Genomic DNA, 18,502 nt, shown 5'->3' with positions numbered 1-18,502 from the left:
TGACACCAATGTCCCATCTATCTACCGTCTTTTAGGTTCCATTTCTTCCCTTACCTTTCCTCGGCTTTTGATTTCACAAGAAGAGGAGAGGGTATATATCCACGTACGACGTATTCCAAACTGTCATTTTCTGAAGTTGGTCCCCTCAGAGCCTTGCGTTTTGGCAGTGGAATATGGGAAGGACGTCCCCAGAGCTTTGCCTGCTATCACTCGGATCTTCTCTTGTGTTTTTCCTTCAATGTAAAGTTACTTTCATTAATAACTCAAATTCTACCTCCTCTTCTCCGTATTTTACTACTCATATTTCTTTAAGATCATTACGGCATCTTGATAACATAATTTAAGAGATCATGGCCACTCTCATTCAATAATTAAATAATTCATCTAATTCTGTAAGTTCAATAATAATCCTTCTTTATTTGTAATGTTAAAATATTCATTACTTGTTCGTCTGTTTCATATTTATTGGCTCGGTGTGGGTAGAAATAATGAAGGAAAGCATGAGCCATGAGACACAAGTTGAGTTGGGTCTGCCGATTGAGGCAAAGGAAATGTCACGTTCATAGATAGATAGTGAAGGGAGGTTTATGATGTTAGGAACCGAAATGGAAATCTATTTACCAACGTTGTTGGGACGGGTCACTGCCATTAGATGTTGATCTCAATTCTCTACAGTGTTCGATACCTAGTGGTAGGGTTGCACAGAATTCGGATTTCAATCCGATCCGGATCGGTTTTTATCCGATCCGGATCGGTTTTTATCCGATCCGGTTTTTTCCCATAGAAAAAAAACCGGTTTATAAAATAACCGGTTCGGTTTCTAACCGGTTTGGAGGGCCGGATATCCTAATCGGTGTAACCGGTTTCGGTTTTAAAAAAACCGGTTTTTTTTAAAATCCGGTTATAAAAAAACCGATTTTAATATTATTAAAATTACATCGTCATCAATTGCAACAAAGTTTACGATAATTGAAATACTTAAATACTTCCAAGTTCGATAAATTAAAATACTTAAAAACTTCCAAGTTCGATAAATTCAAATACTTAAAAACTTCAAGTTCGATAATTGAAACAAAGTTTACGATAATTGAAATAAAATTTAAAAATAAACTACATTGCCATCTCTTCTTCATCATCTTCTCCTTCTTCGTTTAGAGGGGATATTCCAAGTTCAACTTCTTCAATGTGTAAGTTTGCTTCCAAATCGGCATCAATTGCATCTTCTAGGGTGGTAATATGTTGCTTACGAGACGCTCCATCCAAATAATCCTTCAAACAAATGCATACTTCCACCGACTCGGGACTTAGTCTTGATCTCCGTTGCGATATAACCCTACCACTAACAGAAAAAACGGATTCTGAAGCTACCGTAGAAGCTTGGACGGTTAGTAAATCACGGGCCATGGCGGCTAGAATCGGAAATTGTGCTTCATTTTCTTTCCACCAAGCCAAAATATCCAAACTTTCAAACTCTTCAAATGTCATTTTTGATAGAAAATCGCATGACATGTAATTTCCCAACTCGCTACTTGGGGTGGTAGTACGTGAACGTTTGGATTGGGAATTTACAAGAGTGTTAAAAAGATTCAAATTTATGTTACTTGGACGTCTACTAGATGATTCCACATTCATTCTCATTTGATCGTGTATTACACTACTTGATCTGTATTTAGTTAAATAAATTGCAAACATGTCTCGAAAATATTTGTTAAAATATTTATTTGGTTTTGGACAAAGTTGGGTTCATCATCGGTTAGATTAAAAGCAAACGCAATTTGTTCAATTAGTTTTAACCCCGCCAACATTTAACGTTGGGTTTAAAGCGGCGGCACAAGTAAAAATGGGGGGAATCTCCTTAAAATATTTTAAAAGTTTTTCCTTCATTGCAAAGCCAATTTCTTGAAAAACTTCGGTTTCAAATTCAAAGTCATTTAGTCGGGTAGCCAACAAAATATTTGATTAAGAACCAACGGCTAGTAGGGTAATAAACACCGGATAAAAAGTTGTTGCATTTTTAAAAACCCCAAGCAAATCGGTTATTTTGGTTATAGTTTCCCAACTCGAATCCGGATAAATGTTTGGGACATGACCCCTCTCGAAAAGCCGATCGTGAAATGTTTGCAATGTTTCCCTTTGCCTTAAGGCAGTATGCATCATCATCCAAGTTGAGTTCCAACGAGTTTGACAATCCAAATTAGGACCCAAAGCTTTTTTATTAACGGACTTACAAAATCGTTTATAATCATTTAGTCTTTTGTTGTTGTTACAAAGAACCGATTTTATCATTGTTTTAAATTCTAATCTAATCGGCTCAATAACCTCCAAACCGGCTTGCACGGATAAATTAATTATGTGTGCAACGCAACGGGTATGAAAAAACGCACCGTCTAAAATCGGTGAAAGTAATATTTTCAATCTTGGAACCGCGTTTGTATTATTCGATGCATTATCAAAGGATATAAAAAACTTTATTTTATAATTTATAAAGACAAATTACCCTTTTTAAAAGTGTAAATAAATTAGCACCGGTATGCGGCTCACCGAATAATTCAAACGCGATTGTTCTTTTCATCATTTGCCAATTATCTTGATCTAACCAATGTGACGTAACGGCTAAAAAAAATTTTCGGTATTATGAGGGGAACTCCAAACGTCACATGTAAGCGACACACCATAACGGTGTTCTTGGAATCCTAAAATCATTTTTTCCCTCGCCGTACGCCACATTTTTATAGCATCTCTTCTAAGGGTAGTACGACTTACTTGAGTATAACGTGGTTGCATTAGTTGTTGAATTGTTGTCGTGAAATCTTCATCATCAAAGTGGTCGAACGGCAATGCTTTTGTAATCACGAACTTTGTAAACGCTTCTCGTAATTTTTCGTTATCGTAAACAAAAACACCACCTTGCGGTGTAAGATTCGATTGACTTGGATCCGATCTTGAGCGAAGTGCCTTGCATGATTTTGTCAAATAGTTCTTCAACGTTGTGTTTCCTTCCAATGCAAGCAACTTTAGACAAAGTTTACAACGCGCCCTCCTCGAGCCATTTGGCATCTCACATAAATCGTAGTGATCCTAAATATCTTTGTTTCGAGTGTGTTCGATCACTCTTACGACTTCAAGGTTTCCCCCGACGGAAGATTCAACCTTGTTACTCATAATGAACAAAAAATTACAAAAATAAGATTTGAGAGATGTTTAGGTGTTGTGTAATAAGATTTGAGAAAGTTGTAATCAACTAAATACATCCCCAACCTATTTATACATGTTTAGGGTGGTAAAATGGTAATTTTTTAAAGAAAAAAGGGTCAAAAACGGTCACAACCCCCCAACGGCTATATTAACGGCTAGTTTTTTAAACCCAGACCGGTTTTTTCGGATAAAAACCGGTTTTTTAACCGGTTTTTTTCAAACCGGTTTTTATCCAGTAAAAAAACCGATCTAGGTTTTTTTTCCAAACCGGTTAAAATAACCGGTTTAAAAAAATCCGATCCGGTTAAAAAAAATCGATTTTTCCCAAATCCGGTTTCAGATATTTTTTTTCACAAAATCAGATATTCGAATTTTTTGTGCATCCCTACCTAGTGGTGGTCCACCCAACCCAACACTCTCACATGCAATTCTACACATTGTCAATCTATTTCTGTTTTTAATTTTGATCATTTAATTTTTCATTTGTTTAATTTGATCACAAAATTTTATAATATCATTCGTTTTGGTCACTTGTATTTTTTAATTTGATAATTTTTAATCTGTTTTTAATTTGGTAAACTACACTATCACTTGTATTTTTTCTTCTTTCTATGGTTGGAATCCTTCTCCATTGTCGTCGATCATCGTTTGCAACATATTTGGTATTAAGATGTTCTCCTTTGTCTCTCTTTCTCCTTCTCAGTTTGATTTTCTTTGAAATCAATAAAAACTCAAATCAAATCTTCAATCTTATCTTAGTCTGATATAGAAATATCCATTGTTTGATATACTAAAATTGATGTATATTACTTTTGTTCTTCCTTCTCAACCTCAACACTATTATGATTTGAGAGAAAATAGTTCGACATCGACGAATCAAATAGAGTTCAAAATTTAGAATTTGAAAAGAAAATTTGCTTATTTTTTTGTAAAAATTTATCAAAAATATTTAAATGATATTTAATACTTAATGGCCATATGATCAAAATTAACGAAATTAAAAAAAATACTAATGAAATTGAAAATTCTTAAAGTTGAGCAACCAAAACAGGAATACAAACAAAGTTGAGTGACAAAAAATAGTTTGTTCTTCTTTAATCTTCTTTCAAATTTCATCATCAATTTCTTTGGACCTTGGTCAAATAATAAACTTAACAAAATCCCATTTTTTTAGTTTTTTACAAAGCTAAATTATTGTAAGCAAACTAAGATATAAATCAACACAATTAGAAAAAGTTGCTATTTGCAGAAGAACCTGACACGGTGACAGCAGGCAAGACGTGAATCAGCATAACAATGACTAATATATTGTGTTGAATTAACCAATTTACATTACACATATACAGGTGATAGCAGCAGGAGACGATGACCATCATTATATAAAAGGAACAAAGGAATGCGTGTGAAAGTGAAGCAATGAAACGAGTACTACATATATATAGAGTCCGGCCGTATCACCATTTTCATGACAAGCTCCTGCCCTGCTGGGACAAATGCTGCCGGCGCCAGCCACCGTCATTCTTGCCCGCCGTGACTCGTTCACCTTCCAAAATGATTGTCTCCAAAGTTATATAATAATAACAGTCAAAATTACCAACAGAGACGTGCTAGTTAATTGAGTTTTGACCATTATTCTGTTTTTACTTGGTCTTTTATTTTAATTTTTTTCTGCACTCTAACCAAGTCCCACCTCGGATAACGATTATTCGCCTCAAGTAAAAGTCATTATCAGCAGTAGCGTTAAAAAAGAAAGAAGAAGGGGAAAAAAACAAGTGCTTGTCTGAGTACTTTTACTCTCACTTGCACTTCTTGTAATTTCCAAACTACAGTTATCGTCTCGCTTCATTCTATTTTTCTTCTCCTCCTTTTATATTGTAATGGGGAAATGTTTCCTCTGAAAAGTTTCTGCGGTGTTGAGAACGACTGTCCGGTCACTTTAATGGAGGGTGACGATACCATCAACGCTTTATCAGAGAGAAAATCAATGGAGGCCTGTAAGAGTCACAAGGAAGCTGAAAGGAGGCGGAGGCAGCGTATCAATGCCCACTTATCCACTCTTCGCTCACTCCTCCCCAACACCACCAAGGTTCTTAACAAAACATAGTATATTGCTATTAAGGTTAACGTTGTTTAATTTGTTTGTTTGTTTTGGGGACAGACGGATAAGGCTTCGTTGCTGGCGGAGGTTGTCCATCACGCGAGGGAGTTAAAGCGGCAGACGGAAGACGTAGGGCGGCGCCACCGAGACGGTTGTATTAATGACAGTCAACCGTTCCCCGGGGAATGCGACGAGGCGGCTTTGAGCTTTTGTGATGAAGAAGGGAAGTTTTTGAAGGCCACGGTTTGCTGCGAGGATAGACCGGGTTTGAACCACGATTTGAGTCGGGCGATCAGGTCGGTTCAGGCTAAGGTGATTCGGGCTGAGATGACGACGGTTGGTGGGCGGACCAAAAGCGTTGTGGCGATGCAATGGAGCGGTGACGAGGAGCAGATTGGACTATTGAAACGGGCTTTAAAGGATGTGGTGGAGAATCGGGTTTCTAGGTTAGCCCAAGAAAAGGGACGTAAACGGGCTCGGATTTTTGGGTCGGATTGTGAAACTGGCCATGGTTTTTGGTAGGCTGAGGCAGTATTTGGTTTCGTTAGTAATAAATTAAAAAAAAATATATAATAAGGTTAAACTGAATGTATATATATAAGATATAGTCTCAGTTGGTCATATATAAAAATCATGAGTAATTTGGGATGTCTTATTATAGTATACAGATAAAGATGTGTCTTCAAGTATTGCTAACTGATTTTCCTTTTATTTGATTCTTTCTTATTGTTTGAAATGGCCTGGTTTATCCGTGAGTATAATCATCTTCAACAGTCGTAAATTCAAGGTGCATGAGCATATACTGATGAAACTTATTATAATTAAAATAAAATGATTTAAAATGATTAAATTAAGGTATGAGGACCTAATCATAACTAAAAGCATTGTTTAGGGTCTAATACAAAAATTGACCTAAAAAGAAACATCTGGTTGCTGTGCACAAAAACAAACCAAAATCAAAATCGCAACCAAATTTACAGATGGAAAAATACGGAGGAGACGGGTTGGAAGCCGATAATCATGATCTCCCAGTTCTTCGTGCTTTCTCAGCGGGGCGATAACATTGTTTTCCGCGATTGTCAGTTCCCCTTCTTATTTTCTCTTTGGATCTAAATTTCATTTTCTCCTTTTTATATTTTGTTCTCATTGGAATCTTGCGATATATGGATTGAAATGAGATCCTTACTTTTGAATATTTTATCAATAATTTGTGCGAAAATTGAGCTCTTAGATCTGAATTATTTCATATCTGATTCTTGCTCTGTTCAGTTGAATAGAAAATATTTGATTTAAAATAGTCCTTCTCCTATCCTGCATTTTGAAGTATAATTGATGCTAATTAAGCTTTTGAAAATTTTTCAACCTTGATTCTCGAATCCGTCTAGATCAGCATCCGGTTCGTTTTCTTTTCTTTTGTTTTTTTTTTTGAGAATTTTTTTATTTATCCAAGTAAGCAGTGATTTGCTACAATCATGAATCATGCAGAATTTTTTCAAAGAAGTATACAGGTATGCTCCAGTCTATGCTGTTTGTCTAATTCCCTGTGCTATACAAGGTTGTTGACTAAATCATTCGTGTTGATTCTAGCCTCTGTCAATATAATCTTCACCATTTCCTTTAGCTCGCCAATCTGCTCTTACTCAGTTTCTGTTTGTTGCTAAATTGCCTATTATTCCTCGCCTTCCATATCAAAAACACATGAGCATTCCATGTCAACCTTAAATTAATGGTAATGAGAACCGTCCCTTTCAGTTTTTCAATTGCCCAATTCAACTCCTGCTGCCATGAGGAAGGATGCCTTTGCAAAGAGCATATTGCAGCACTTCCTCCCATATCACCCTTCAGTATGAGCCTCAAATTCTTCTTTACTGATAAACCAATGACTGAATCTATGAATTGATTTGCATGCTATATTTCTGGATACTGAAATTCATGATGCCTATGGAAATTAATGACCTTTATTTGAATTTACAATTGGCATTTGGCACATAAGCATGTACCTAATGCAAGATAACTGTTGGTTATTTATAATTTTAATTTACACTTGTGGTTTGATTCTATTGAATGCAAAGATCTTTACAGCCCAAGGCATGACACTGATTGAATGATTGTTACTGCAGATCGAAGTGAAGGACCAAAAGGAAGTGCAGAGATTTTTTCCGGAAAGTGAAGTTCTGGAAAGAGGATGGACAAGAGGAGGCACCCCCTGTCTTTGTAGATATTATATTACTAAAGAATGTAATATCAGGCCTTATGCCGTCTGAACAAATTTTTTGCAGTAAATGGATATGCTTAGTTTTTAGATTGATTTAATCACCTCCAAATTTTTATTTTAATCAATGGCTGGTATAATCCAATGCACATTTTACTTGATTGTATAGCATACAAGCCAGTGCAGTGATCTAATACTTCTGTATCATTTTTCCCCATCTATAGAATGTGGATGGTGTGAACTACTTCCATGTGAAGGTTGTTGGGCTGTTGTTTGTTGCAACCACAAGAGTTAACGTGTCACCATCTCTTGTACTGGAACTTCTGCAAAGGATTGCTCGTGTCATTAAAGATTATTTAGGGATTTTAAGTGAAGATTCACTGCGAAAGAACTTTGTTCTTGTATATGAATTGCTTGACGAAGTCATTGTAAGTTTTTTTCATACTAAACTTTTCAGTCTGTATATAATACTTTGGGTTAAATGCTTGCTACTCTTAATCAACTTCCAAGGGATTACTGCATCGTGGCTTTGCTTGAGAATTCAATAAGAAATTATGATAGACTGCATTTTAGAATCAAATTGTATGCCAGAAAATTTAAAATTTCTCTTCAATGAAATGTGCTAAAGCCTTTTTAAAGTCAGGTAAAGTATTTACTGTTAGCTATGCAATTGTTCTTATGAAAATATTTTAACATACCCTGGTATTTTTTTTCTTTTTCACTAGGACTTTGGTTATGTGCAAAAACCTCTACTGAAGTTCTGAAGTCCTATGTTTTTAATGAGCCAATTGTGGTTGACGCTGCACGTTTGCAGCCTCTTGGCCCTGCTGCCATCTTTATGGTATGATGAGATTACCTGGTTATAAACCTTAATATAAATCGTACTCCCTTATTTTTCAAAAATGCATTAGTGAAGTAATTTATTGTTCAATGTTGGATGTATACAGAAAGGAACCAAAAGAATGCCAGGCACAGCTGTTACAAAGTCTGTTGTAGCTAATGAGCCTGGAGGTCGGAAAAGGGAGGAAATTTTTGTGGATATAATTGAGAAATCAGTGTCACGTTTAGCTCTAGTGTGAGTATCTGCATTTCTATTTTAATTTGGAAAATTTTAAATGTTAAATTTCTAGTTATTAGACATTTTATAATCTAATGCGTACAGTTATTCGTCATTGGTTGAGTTGGTGTTCAGACAAGTTGGGTGTTAAGTCATTAATATTTTTGTGGATTAGTTGAGCTGTTATCTTTTTTCCCCTTAAAACAAATTTTTACCTATATGTTCATTAATTCCATCTCCTTTTGAACTAAATAAAGTGAAATAATGACCATTTTGTTCATTTTGAGTTGATTAATTTTTCAAAAAAAAAATTGCAGTTCATACATATGTTCCATAATGTCGTGCACAATTAAATGAACTGCCGTTAACCAAATTAATGATATTTAAAACAGGGGTATATACTGACTTCCGAGATTGATGGCACTATTCAAATGAAAAGTTATCTGTCAGGAAATCCAGAAATTCGACTAGCTCTTAATGAAGACCTGAGCATAGGAAGAGGAGGGGGATCAATCTATGGTACTACATTTACCCATTCGTATCTCTTTTGTTTTATAAGATATGTATATTATTTTGAGAATTGTCTTTCATTAAAGTTGCCGCCTTCAAGTTTTCATTGCAAACAGTTGAACAGATATTTGAAAGTATGATTTTATCAATAAGCACTATTTCCGTTTGTTCAGTTGCTTTTTGTATATGATACTTAGGGGTTGTTTTTTACTTCAGAATGATTAAGCGCTGAATAATTCAAATGCTGAATGATTCAGAGGCTTTGTATGAATTAGCTATGAATGTGACTGCTGTTTGATAATGGCTCGGAATCATTTAAAATGTACTTCTGTGCTGAATCATTCAGTACTGTTTTGCTGAATCAGTCAGCACTAAATTTCAAAGGGCGAAAAACGCGTTGAATGTTGAACGGTTCAACATTCAAAGCTGAATGGTTCCATTAAGAGGCAAACAAACAGCCCCTTAGCCATGATTTTCAATTGCAACAATTATTTTTTTATGAATCTTCTTGGCAATATTGGTTTATCCTACTATTTTGTATCTACCTTTCAACCTCTATTTCAAACCAATGATTTGTCGTTCTGCTGGGTCTACTAGATGTGGCAGATTATAGAACATCTGGTTCGGGCGCTGTGATACTCGATGATTGTAACTTTCATGAATCAGTGCATCTTGATAGTTTTGACATGGATAGGACTCTAGCTCTGGTGAATGAAATTCAGTTGATTGCGGCTAGAAAAATTTGCAGACTGGAGATATATATTTGCATTATTTGGTCTCATGTTTAAGTACTGTTGTTCAGGCACCACCAGACGGTGAATTTCCTGTCATGAACTACCGAATGACGCAGGAATTTAAGCCTCCTTTCCGCATTAACTGTTTAATTGAAGAAGCAGGACGACTTAAAGTGTGCTTGTCTTTCTTTTCCATGCATTATATTGGTTTCATTATATTTCTTCCACATAATCCATGAGCATGTAATTTTCCTAAAAGTAATAAGATAAGAACCTATTTCATATACAAATAATTCATTCAGTTCTGATATAAATTTGAAATTGTAGAACATTTATTCCGGGTTCCAATCTTTATTCTTGGGTATTGACATTTTAGGCTGAAGTGATTATTAAAGTATGCTCAGAGTTCCCTTCAAACATTACTGCAAACACGGTTGTCGTACAGATGCCACTTCCTAAATATACCACCAGGTATCTTCCTTTTCTCCGGCAATATCTTGCATGGCGAGACAGATACATTCCAATGGATTACATCTTCTAGACTTGGTCTTGCAGAGCTAGCTTTGAGTTGGAACCTGGAGCTGTTGGACAAAGAACAGATTTCAAAGAAGCAAACAAGAAACTTGAATGGGGGTTGAAGAAGTTAAAAAAATACAGATGCCTTGAGAAGATTTCACTCTCTATCAATTATATGGTAGATTTTTCCTTTTGATCTAATCATTTTGTGTTGCTTGACAGATCGTTGGTGGATCTGAACATATACTTCGTGCAAAGCTGACGTTTTCACAGGAATCACATGGTATGCATTATCCATATCTTTTTCTGAATTTCTTTTTTCTCAGCATGATGAATTCAATTGAGAAAATGTGTTAAGTTCCTTTCTCATTGATGAGATATTTATGGTTTTAATTCAGCAAACATCACGAAGGAAGCTGGACCAGTTAGCATGACTTTCACAATACCAATGTATAATGTTTCAAGGCTACAGGTAAAGCTACTCTTACCGGTAGTTTCCTAGAGGATTGAAATTCTTTATTTTGGCTGATAGAAGCAAAAGGTCTAATGAATCTCAGCAATGTTTCTAACCCTAATTCACTGTTTTAAAATATCTCTGATACCAATATCACTCTCCTGTTGAAGGTGAAATACTTGCAGATAGTAAAGAATCCAGCTCCTATAATCCATACCGATGGGTGAGATACGTCACTCAGGCGAATTCATATGTTACCCGAATATGGTACAACAGAACCTCCTTTTCATGTCTCGTATTTGTTGGCTCCCATATGACATTTTTTTTTTCACTGGTTTAAACAACGTTGCTGTCATGTAGCCAAATTTACCTGATTTCTATGTTAGTGGTCTTTGTATTGACAAGTACAATTTTCGTATGTCGTGTTTAAACCAATTAGATTCAATGTTTGAGGAATTATGTATCATCGCGTAAGTTTAGAGCTGTTCATCTAACATTGAACTACCGTACTTTTGAAAATCCTGCAGAAGTCGACTGGAACCCGAAACTGGTTCGATAATGAAATCTCAAATATTTCTATAGACGATGTGTTTGAGCTCTAAATTTCCGAGGATAACAATTATTTTCTAATCACTTAAACGGTTTGGTTAATAACTTATTGTCAAATATTTGAATTAACGTATGAAACGCGTGCTTCTAGCTTTACAGAACTTCAAAATGAACGTAAACCACCGTGACCCCGCGCGTGTTCCCCTCGGCTGAAATGCTAAAACTTGGGCTTCATTACTGGACCCATTAACGTAAACAACCGTCCGACATCTATAATTGTCTGGCTTTTCCATTTTAATAAGTCAAGTGCTCTTGGTTATATCTAAATTTTTCCTTTAATATATTGTCTAGAAGTTCGGTTTCCAACGACTAAAGTTTAGCCATCAATACAGTTGTCTTTCATAGAATGTTTGTTTTCCTTTGACAAAATTATGCTGTTGCGGTCAAAGCTTTAAAAATTAAATTATAATAATAAATTATGAAATTATACACTTTTTGAAATGTGAGATGATGAATAATACTATAATCTGAGTGACTTCATCTTCAAGAAAACAACTTCAACCCTGATTATTCCATTGTCTTATTTTATAAAAAAAAATTAGCCGTCAAATTCGTATAGCTTATTATGGCGACACTTCGCTTCTTCTTTCACCGTTGCTTAGAGATGAAATGAAGTAAGATGCCAAAAGAATGAACCATTGTGGTTCGGCTCTATTTTGACTTTTCACCTAGTTGGCTAAACAAATTTCCTTTTTCAACAAACCCAATATAGACAGTACATGTGTATTAATAATAATCAACTAAGGTTCAAATGACATAATCATTATGATTAAAAAATTATTTGATATATTGTAAATTACATAAAATTTAGTTTGTATAATCTGACGTATTTTAATGTTTGAAACTCTAACTCGAGACTCTAAATAAGATATACAATATTGAAATAACTGATATTGTATCAATTAAAATTTATATCATGCGTGTATTAAATAATTTTTTATTAATATACTAATTTAACTTTATAAATTTTAAATATTTATTTATTTTGAAAAAATCAATTAAAAATAATAATTAAGATCATCTCGGACATTCTCAGAGTCTTAAAAGAAATCTCAAAAATGGATCCATATAGAACGAACACATATTATATTGCTTTGAATCATTAATTTAATATTTTATTAATAAACTATAAGAATATTTAAACTTTTTCACTTATTATTTTTTATCCTTTTTAAGAAAACATCTGAATACAACTAAAACAATAAAAAAATCTACTAATTTATAATATTATCAAACACATTATTATTTTGTTATTTTATAAAGATGAAAAGTAAAACCCTAAATTAAAAATCATTCTATTGGCCATAAATCGAATTAGATATAATATGAATAAATTTTAAGTTAACCAAAATAATGAGACTTGAATATATTTGGGTTTGTATATACCAAACTATAGAAGGAGCTAAAGTAGAAGTGAAGCTTCACCTTTTGGCTTTGCTTTCTCTTAAAATCTGTTGTCTGATGCCAACATTTTCCATATGAATGTAATGCTTTACTTTCCTATGCTGTTCGGAAAAATGTCTTATTCCATTTCAGTTACTCAAATTAGCAACCTCTTCTTTTTAGCATCCTTTCATTCCTTTGTCACTCTAAAGCTATCCCATGCTTTGGTCTAAAGCTTTGCTATAAATTTTATGTCATGTCCCAAAGCACTTTCGCTCACTATTTCGTTGCTTTTGTATAAATTCCCTTGACATGAAATCTAATGGTCCCTACTATATCTTGAACTAACCACAATATATCAATCCTTATTACCTAATATATATATATATATGGCACGAAACAAGTGGTATTCGTGGTAAAGGAATTCTTGTTATTTCTGAGGATCTGGGTTCAAGCACCATAGATGTCAGGAGTGTGAGCGTTCAATGTTAAATAATTGAGAGTTATCAACATATACTATATTGTACTTACCCTATATTATTAATATATATATGTGTGTGTGTGTGATGATGTGCATAAATATAAAAGGTATATTTTCTAATGGAGATAAACTTTAGTTATTTCAATCCATCTGATTTATCGACTTTAATGTTTCTTTTATTAAACCTTCGGAGTTCCAACTTTCAAGTATATAATGAGGGTTGAAAGTTGGAGCTTAAATAGTCATCGACACTCCGACAAGAATACTGATGATCTGATTGCTCAATCACTCGTTTAGAAAAATAAATAAATCCCCATTAAATAAGCACTAATTACACTTACACTGTTTATGAGAAAAATTAAATTGGAACTGATCCCAAGTTGTCATCTCAACCTTTTTCATCCCAAATTGGAACTATCTTCATATATAACGGTATTCAATCATACTAGATAATTCTCATCACTTCTCAAGATACTAAATAGTTAATAAGATCTTAATATGGTGGAGTGAAAATAATAAATGGAATTCTCGATTATTGATAGGATGGGCATGGGTCTGATTGGGTCGGATTTTAGGTATACTCGATTCGATTCAAAAATTTTAAATCCTCCACTTGACCCAAAAAATATATCCCTTCCATTCATTCTAAATCCGATATCATTTTTAGATAAAATCTGAACCCGACTCGATTCGACCTGAAATAATATATTTATTAAAAATATTATTTTTATTCATTAAAAATAGAGATTTAATTGAAATAAATTAATATATGAGAGGTATTATTATAATTATCCTTAAATATATAAGGTAAAATTACAATTTTTTGGGTCGAGTCGGACCATGTATTTTTTCACTCTAAATCCGAACCCAACCTGACTCGAACCAAATTTTTTTAAAAAAAATCCGACTCAACCTGGTCGTGTCGGGTTGAAACTCGTCGTGTTCGGATCCCATGTCCATCCTAATTATTGATTGTATTTAATTTATAAATATAATTATTTATCATCATGAAGGTCTTGAGTTCAAGTCCTTGTGAATGCAAAAAATTTCGTTAAGAGATTCACCTACTAAATTAGGTGTGCGACCCGGATCGATTCGGATTAATTAAGGTGAAACTTTGATAAGGACAAAAAAAATATATTAAATAATTTAAAATAATATTTGAAAGACAAATATTAGTAACCCAAAATTAAATAGATTAAGAAGATTTGGGGGATTGTAGGCAATTTTTTTCCTTATGGGAGTTGAAAAAAATTATTAGTTCTTATAGGTCGTCGGAATTAAATTTCCAGATAGGGTAACGTTATAGTGTCGAGAACATAATGCGTATTTTCCATTGTTCACCTAGTTGAAATACCAGAACTTCAAAATTAAAAAGGTAAGAGACACGCTGCAATCTCGTGTCTTCCCGAAAACGCATGATGTTTCCGACATCCTCCTACGATTATTGTAGCATTTACTCCATCTTTAAAAATAATTTCGACAAAATCCTATACGAGCTAATAATTTCTTTCAACTTCTCGTAGGAAAAAACATTGCCGGGATTTTAGGTAAGACTGTTGGGCGAACATTTCAAATTATGGGAGTGGCATGCAATATATGTGGGTGCTACTAGTACTGCATCATTGATGCATTGCATTATCCATAAAAGGCTAAGTTGATTCTTTGAAAATCAGATCCAACTTGTATGCAATCCTTATCGATCAACAACGTGTCCCATGGCCATCTACCAACCTTTTTTATTTAATTATTTATGATGGGAATTACCCATCCTCTTCTATCCACCTACTTTCACCTCTTCTGGTCATTTTCTTCCCTTTTCTTTTTATAATCAAAATTGCTGTTTGTTATTTTAACCAGCCATCAATTTTGAAACTATGGAATATACGTTTACAGACGTAAAATTCAACTTTTATATTTAATCTTGAGTAAATTAGTCGCACTGTTTAGTTTTTACAATTACCCACCATTAAATCGGTTGTCATAGATAAATAGGTATGCTATATTGCAGGGGTGAATGAAGGAATGTTGAGCAATAACCCACCCTCGTCAAAATTTATTTTTTAGAAAATTATACCAACAACCAGTTGTTCTAGTGGGATGAGGCACTAGATCCCTTAAATAATGTCAGAAGTTTGAATCATGGCGTTTGCGAATGGAGCAACCAGGGTTAGGAGGTCGCCCTCGCCTCTGTAGTACCCGATCTAGATTAGTCGGTCAATAGATTGAATACTAGTGATTAATTCAAAAAAATATTACTAATTATTACGAATTATTGTAACGTGATGTTCTAGAATAATCTTTAAAGAGAATGAATATAACAAAATTCACACTAGTTAAAAGTTTAATTCATGAATAAATGTTATCTGCAAGGACCTAATTACTTCAATGGTTAAAACGATGATTATTATCTTTAGAGATTTCAAGTTTAAGTACCGAAATCGGTAAAATTGTTTGAACGTTCATTATCAAATGGTTTATAATTTTTCGAACAATACTATCTTAATTACCTAAGTTTAATAAAAAAATTTTCTCTTTATTTATTTATATACAAATAAGAAAATACCAATTCAAAGTTCAAATTGGGCTTTATAGTTGACTCTCATTCATAGCATACTGCATACACACCTTTATTGAATTAACTGTTAAGAAATACCTTCTTAATAAAAAGCTGCTAAGAAATACCATCATATTGACAAATTTCATACGTTAAATATTGTATGCATACGCAACGAATGTTGGTACAAGTAGTTGAGATTTAATAATTTGAGTTTGTAAGGTCAAATTTGAATTTTACCGCTGTCATTCTTGATGGACAATCTATAAATTTCTATGTAAATCTCAATTAAATCTTAAGTATGCCATAATTCTAAACTGAAGAAGACACTACTGACCAAACCTTTATTATAAAAATATTTTTGTATGCATACTAAACCCACTCTCGATATCATGAATTACTACAAAGAAAACGGAAGATCATATCCTTTTTTTATTACTTTTTATGACATTTGACTTGTAGTTTCCTTATTAAATCATTTCAGAAACCATTATTTATAAATTATTCGCAGATATTTTGTTTGGTATTTTTTTCTCAGACTTTTGGGATAAAATGTGCTTCTTAAGCAAAATGATTACATCAAAATAAAATAATATTAAAAAATGGGAAGAAAGAGTGGAGAGAAAGCCGGCCTGAATATATTAAGCACGTGAAGGCTAAAAAATGTACATACCACCTAATTATTTGTCAAAGAAAGTGAGCTGAGATTTTCAACATTTTTATGATTGCAACCCCGAGACTTGGACCAGAGGCTTAACTATAATAGGGAGGATCGACACAGATAGTAGGATGCCCGCCCTTGTATTTATAATAATTTAAATATCTTTTTATTTTAAATTGATAATTTAATTTTAAATTTATATATTCAAACATAGAACTTTACGTTTTTACTATAGAGTATACGGCATGAATAAAACGATGGCTTTTCTGATAAAACCAAATATGAACTTCTCAAAGGAAAGATATATAAAATTTCAGGATTGGATTCCAAAAAGCTTTTAGGGCAGCCAGCACACGCAACAGACATCAAGAGTCGATGTCAATCAACACGGTCGGAGCCCCTACTCTTCCAGTTTATTTCCTACTAGGAGTATATATATATATATTTCAGTTATATTGGAATTAAGTTTCATACTTACACTGAATTTATAGTTACAATTCAAAACTCAAATAAAATCTCATTGGGCAAATATGGGATTGTTTTGAGTTATAATTTGAAAATAATATTTATTACAACAGTACTTAATATCTATGAGTTAATTTTTTGCATCTCTCATTAAGTAATTTTTTAAAATTAAAGTTAAAGATTACAAAATAGTAGAAACCAATTTTTGACCGGCCACTACAGTCCCAAGACATGTTGGAGACTAACCTGCACCAAACCACAAGCCAAAGTAAAAAATAAACCAATCTCAGTAAACCCTTACCTAAACCCCGAAATCACGAGAAAACTTTCGGTGGATGCAAGAATAAAAGAAAGAAAGAACATAAAAAGAAGGGGGAAGAGGTTGGCTTGTAAATCGATCAGAGGAAGGAAAAAGAAAGGAGGGGAGCCATATATTAGGCGTGTAAAACTAAAAACGATTCAGGAGAAAGGGTAAGGTTACACCCATGGAGAATGGCACTTGGGTTCCAAGTTTGTAACCTCTCAATCAGGTCATATAATGAAAGTTCAACATTCTATTTTGAGCTCTTTATTCGTTTCGCATTTTATTTAGTCCTTTTCTATTTGCCATTATTTGTTTACATGTTCAGTTTCTTGGCTGCTAATTTTACATATTCATGTTTGGTTCTTTATGATTACTGAACTATAGCTTTGTGCAATTTATGTTTTGAACATTATGTTTAGCTCCATATTTATTTTAGTCACATCTTTAGTATTTAGAACTTGTGGTTTATTGCTCATTAGATCCCTGCTATTCTGTTTGTCTATTATCTTAAAACATTTTGTTTTTTTTTCTGACTTGTCCATATATATGTGTAGTAATTTTTACTTGTATATTTATGTTGAATGTTACATTTTTTATTTTAGTATTGAATGTCATTTAGGTTTATTTGTATTTTTAGTACCATCGTTTTAATATTTTCGATTAATACCCTGATTATTGTAAGTGTTGTTACGTCTTTTAAGTTGTTATTTATGTGATTATGATCCTTTGAATTACCAAGTTTGCTTAATTTCATATGTTTGAATTCCAGTTTGCAATAATTCCATTTTTTTAGTCCTTTACATATTTGTACGCATATGTATGTGTTATTATTATAGTTTTATCTGTTTTGCATATATTCTATTTACTATATTATACACACGTGTTTACCATATATATTTATTAAACATTTGTGTACCCTTTTATACATCAAATGAGCATACATACGCATATACATTAAAACCATCAACCATTTTTTGTTTATTTATATTTGTATATGTGATTAATGTTTTATTATTATGTGATATTATATATGTATGTATATGTTTAACTAATTTTCCTAACATTAATATATTGTATACATAAGTGATTTAACTAATTTTTTTTATTATGTATATTTACGTATATGTTAATATATTGTATTATTCCATTTCATTGATGCTAATTTAGTTTATGAATAAATCTTGTGTCAAAATTTTGCATATTTCCCGTACTTGATTAAAATTTTATCAGCTCATTCGAATATTTTCAAGAACACGTTTTTGCAGA

The 18,502-nt window shown here is 33.2% G+C and overlaps 1 protein-coding gene and 1 pseudogene across 1 annotated transcript; both read left to right on the top strand.

Annotated features, from left to right (window-relative positions):
* The first annotated feature begins 5,081 nt into the window (after positions 1-5,081).
* Positions 5,082-5,851, top strand: LOC120191520 (transcription factor bHLH30-like). The gene is made up of 2 exons (XM_039194458.1): positions 5,082-5,281; positions 5,354-5,851. Exons 1-2 carry the CDS (start codon positions 5,135-5,137, stop codon positions 5,813-5,815), a joined length of 609 nt encoding a protein of 202 aa, XP_039050389.1. The 5' UTR covers positions 5,082-5,134; the 3' UTR covers positions 5,816-5,851.
* Positions 5,852-6,259: 408 nt separating this feature from the next.
* On the top strand, positions 6,260-11,098 carry LOC120191544 (annotated as a pseudogene).
* The last annotated feature ends 7,404 nt before the right edge of the window (positions 11,099-18,502 follow it).

This window comes from Hibiscus syriacus, unplaced genomic scaffold (genome assembly GCF_006381635.1).
Source record: "Hibiscus syriacus cultivar Baekdansim isolate YM2019G1 unplaced genomic scaffold, ASM638163v2 tig00116970_pilon, whole genome shotgun sequence".
Lineage (NCBI taxonomy): Eukaryota > Viridiplantae > Streptophyta > Magnoliopsida > Malvales > Malvaceae > Hibiscus > Hibiscus syriacus.
Note: the sequence above shows the minus strand (reverse complement) of the source record. Positions and strands in the feature narration are given on the sequence as shown.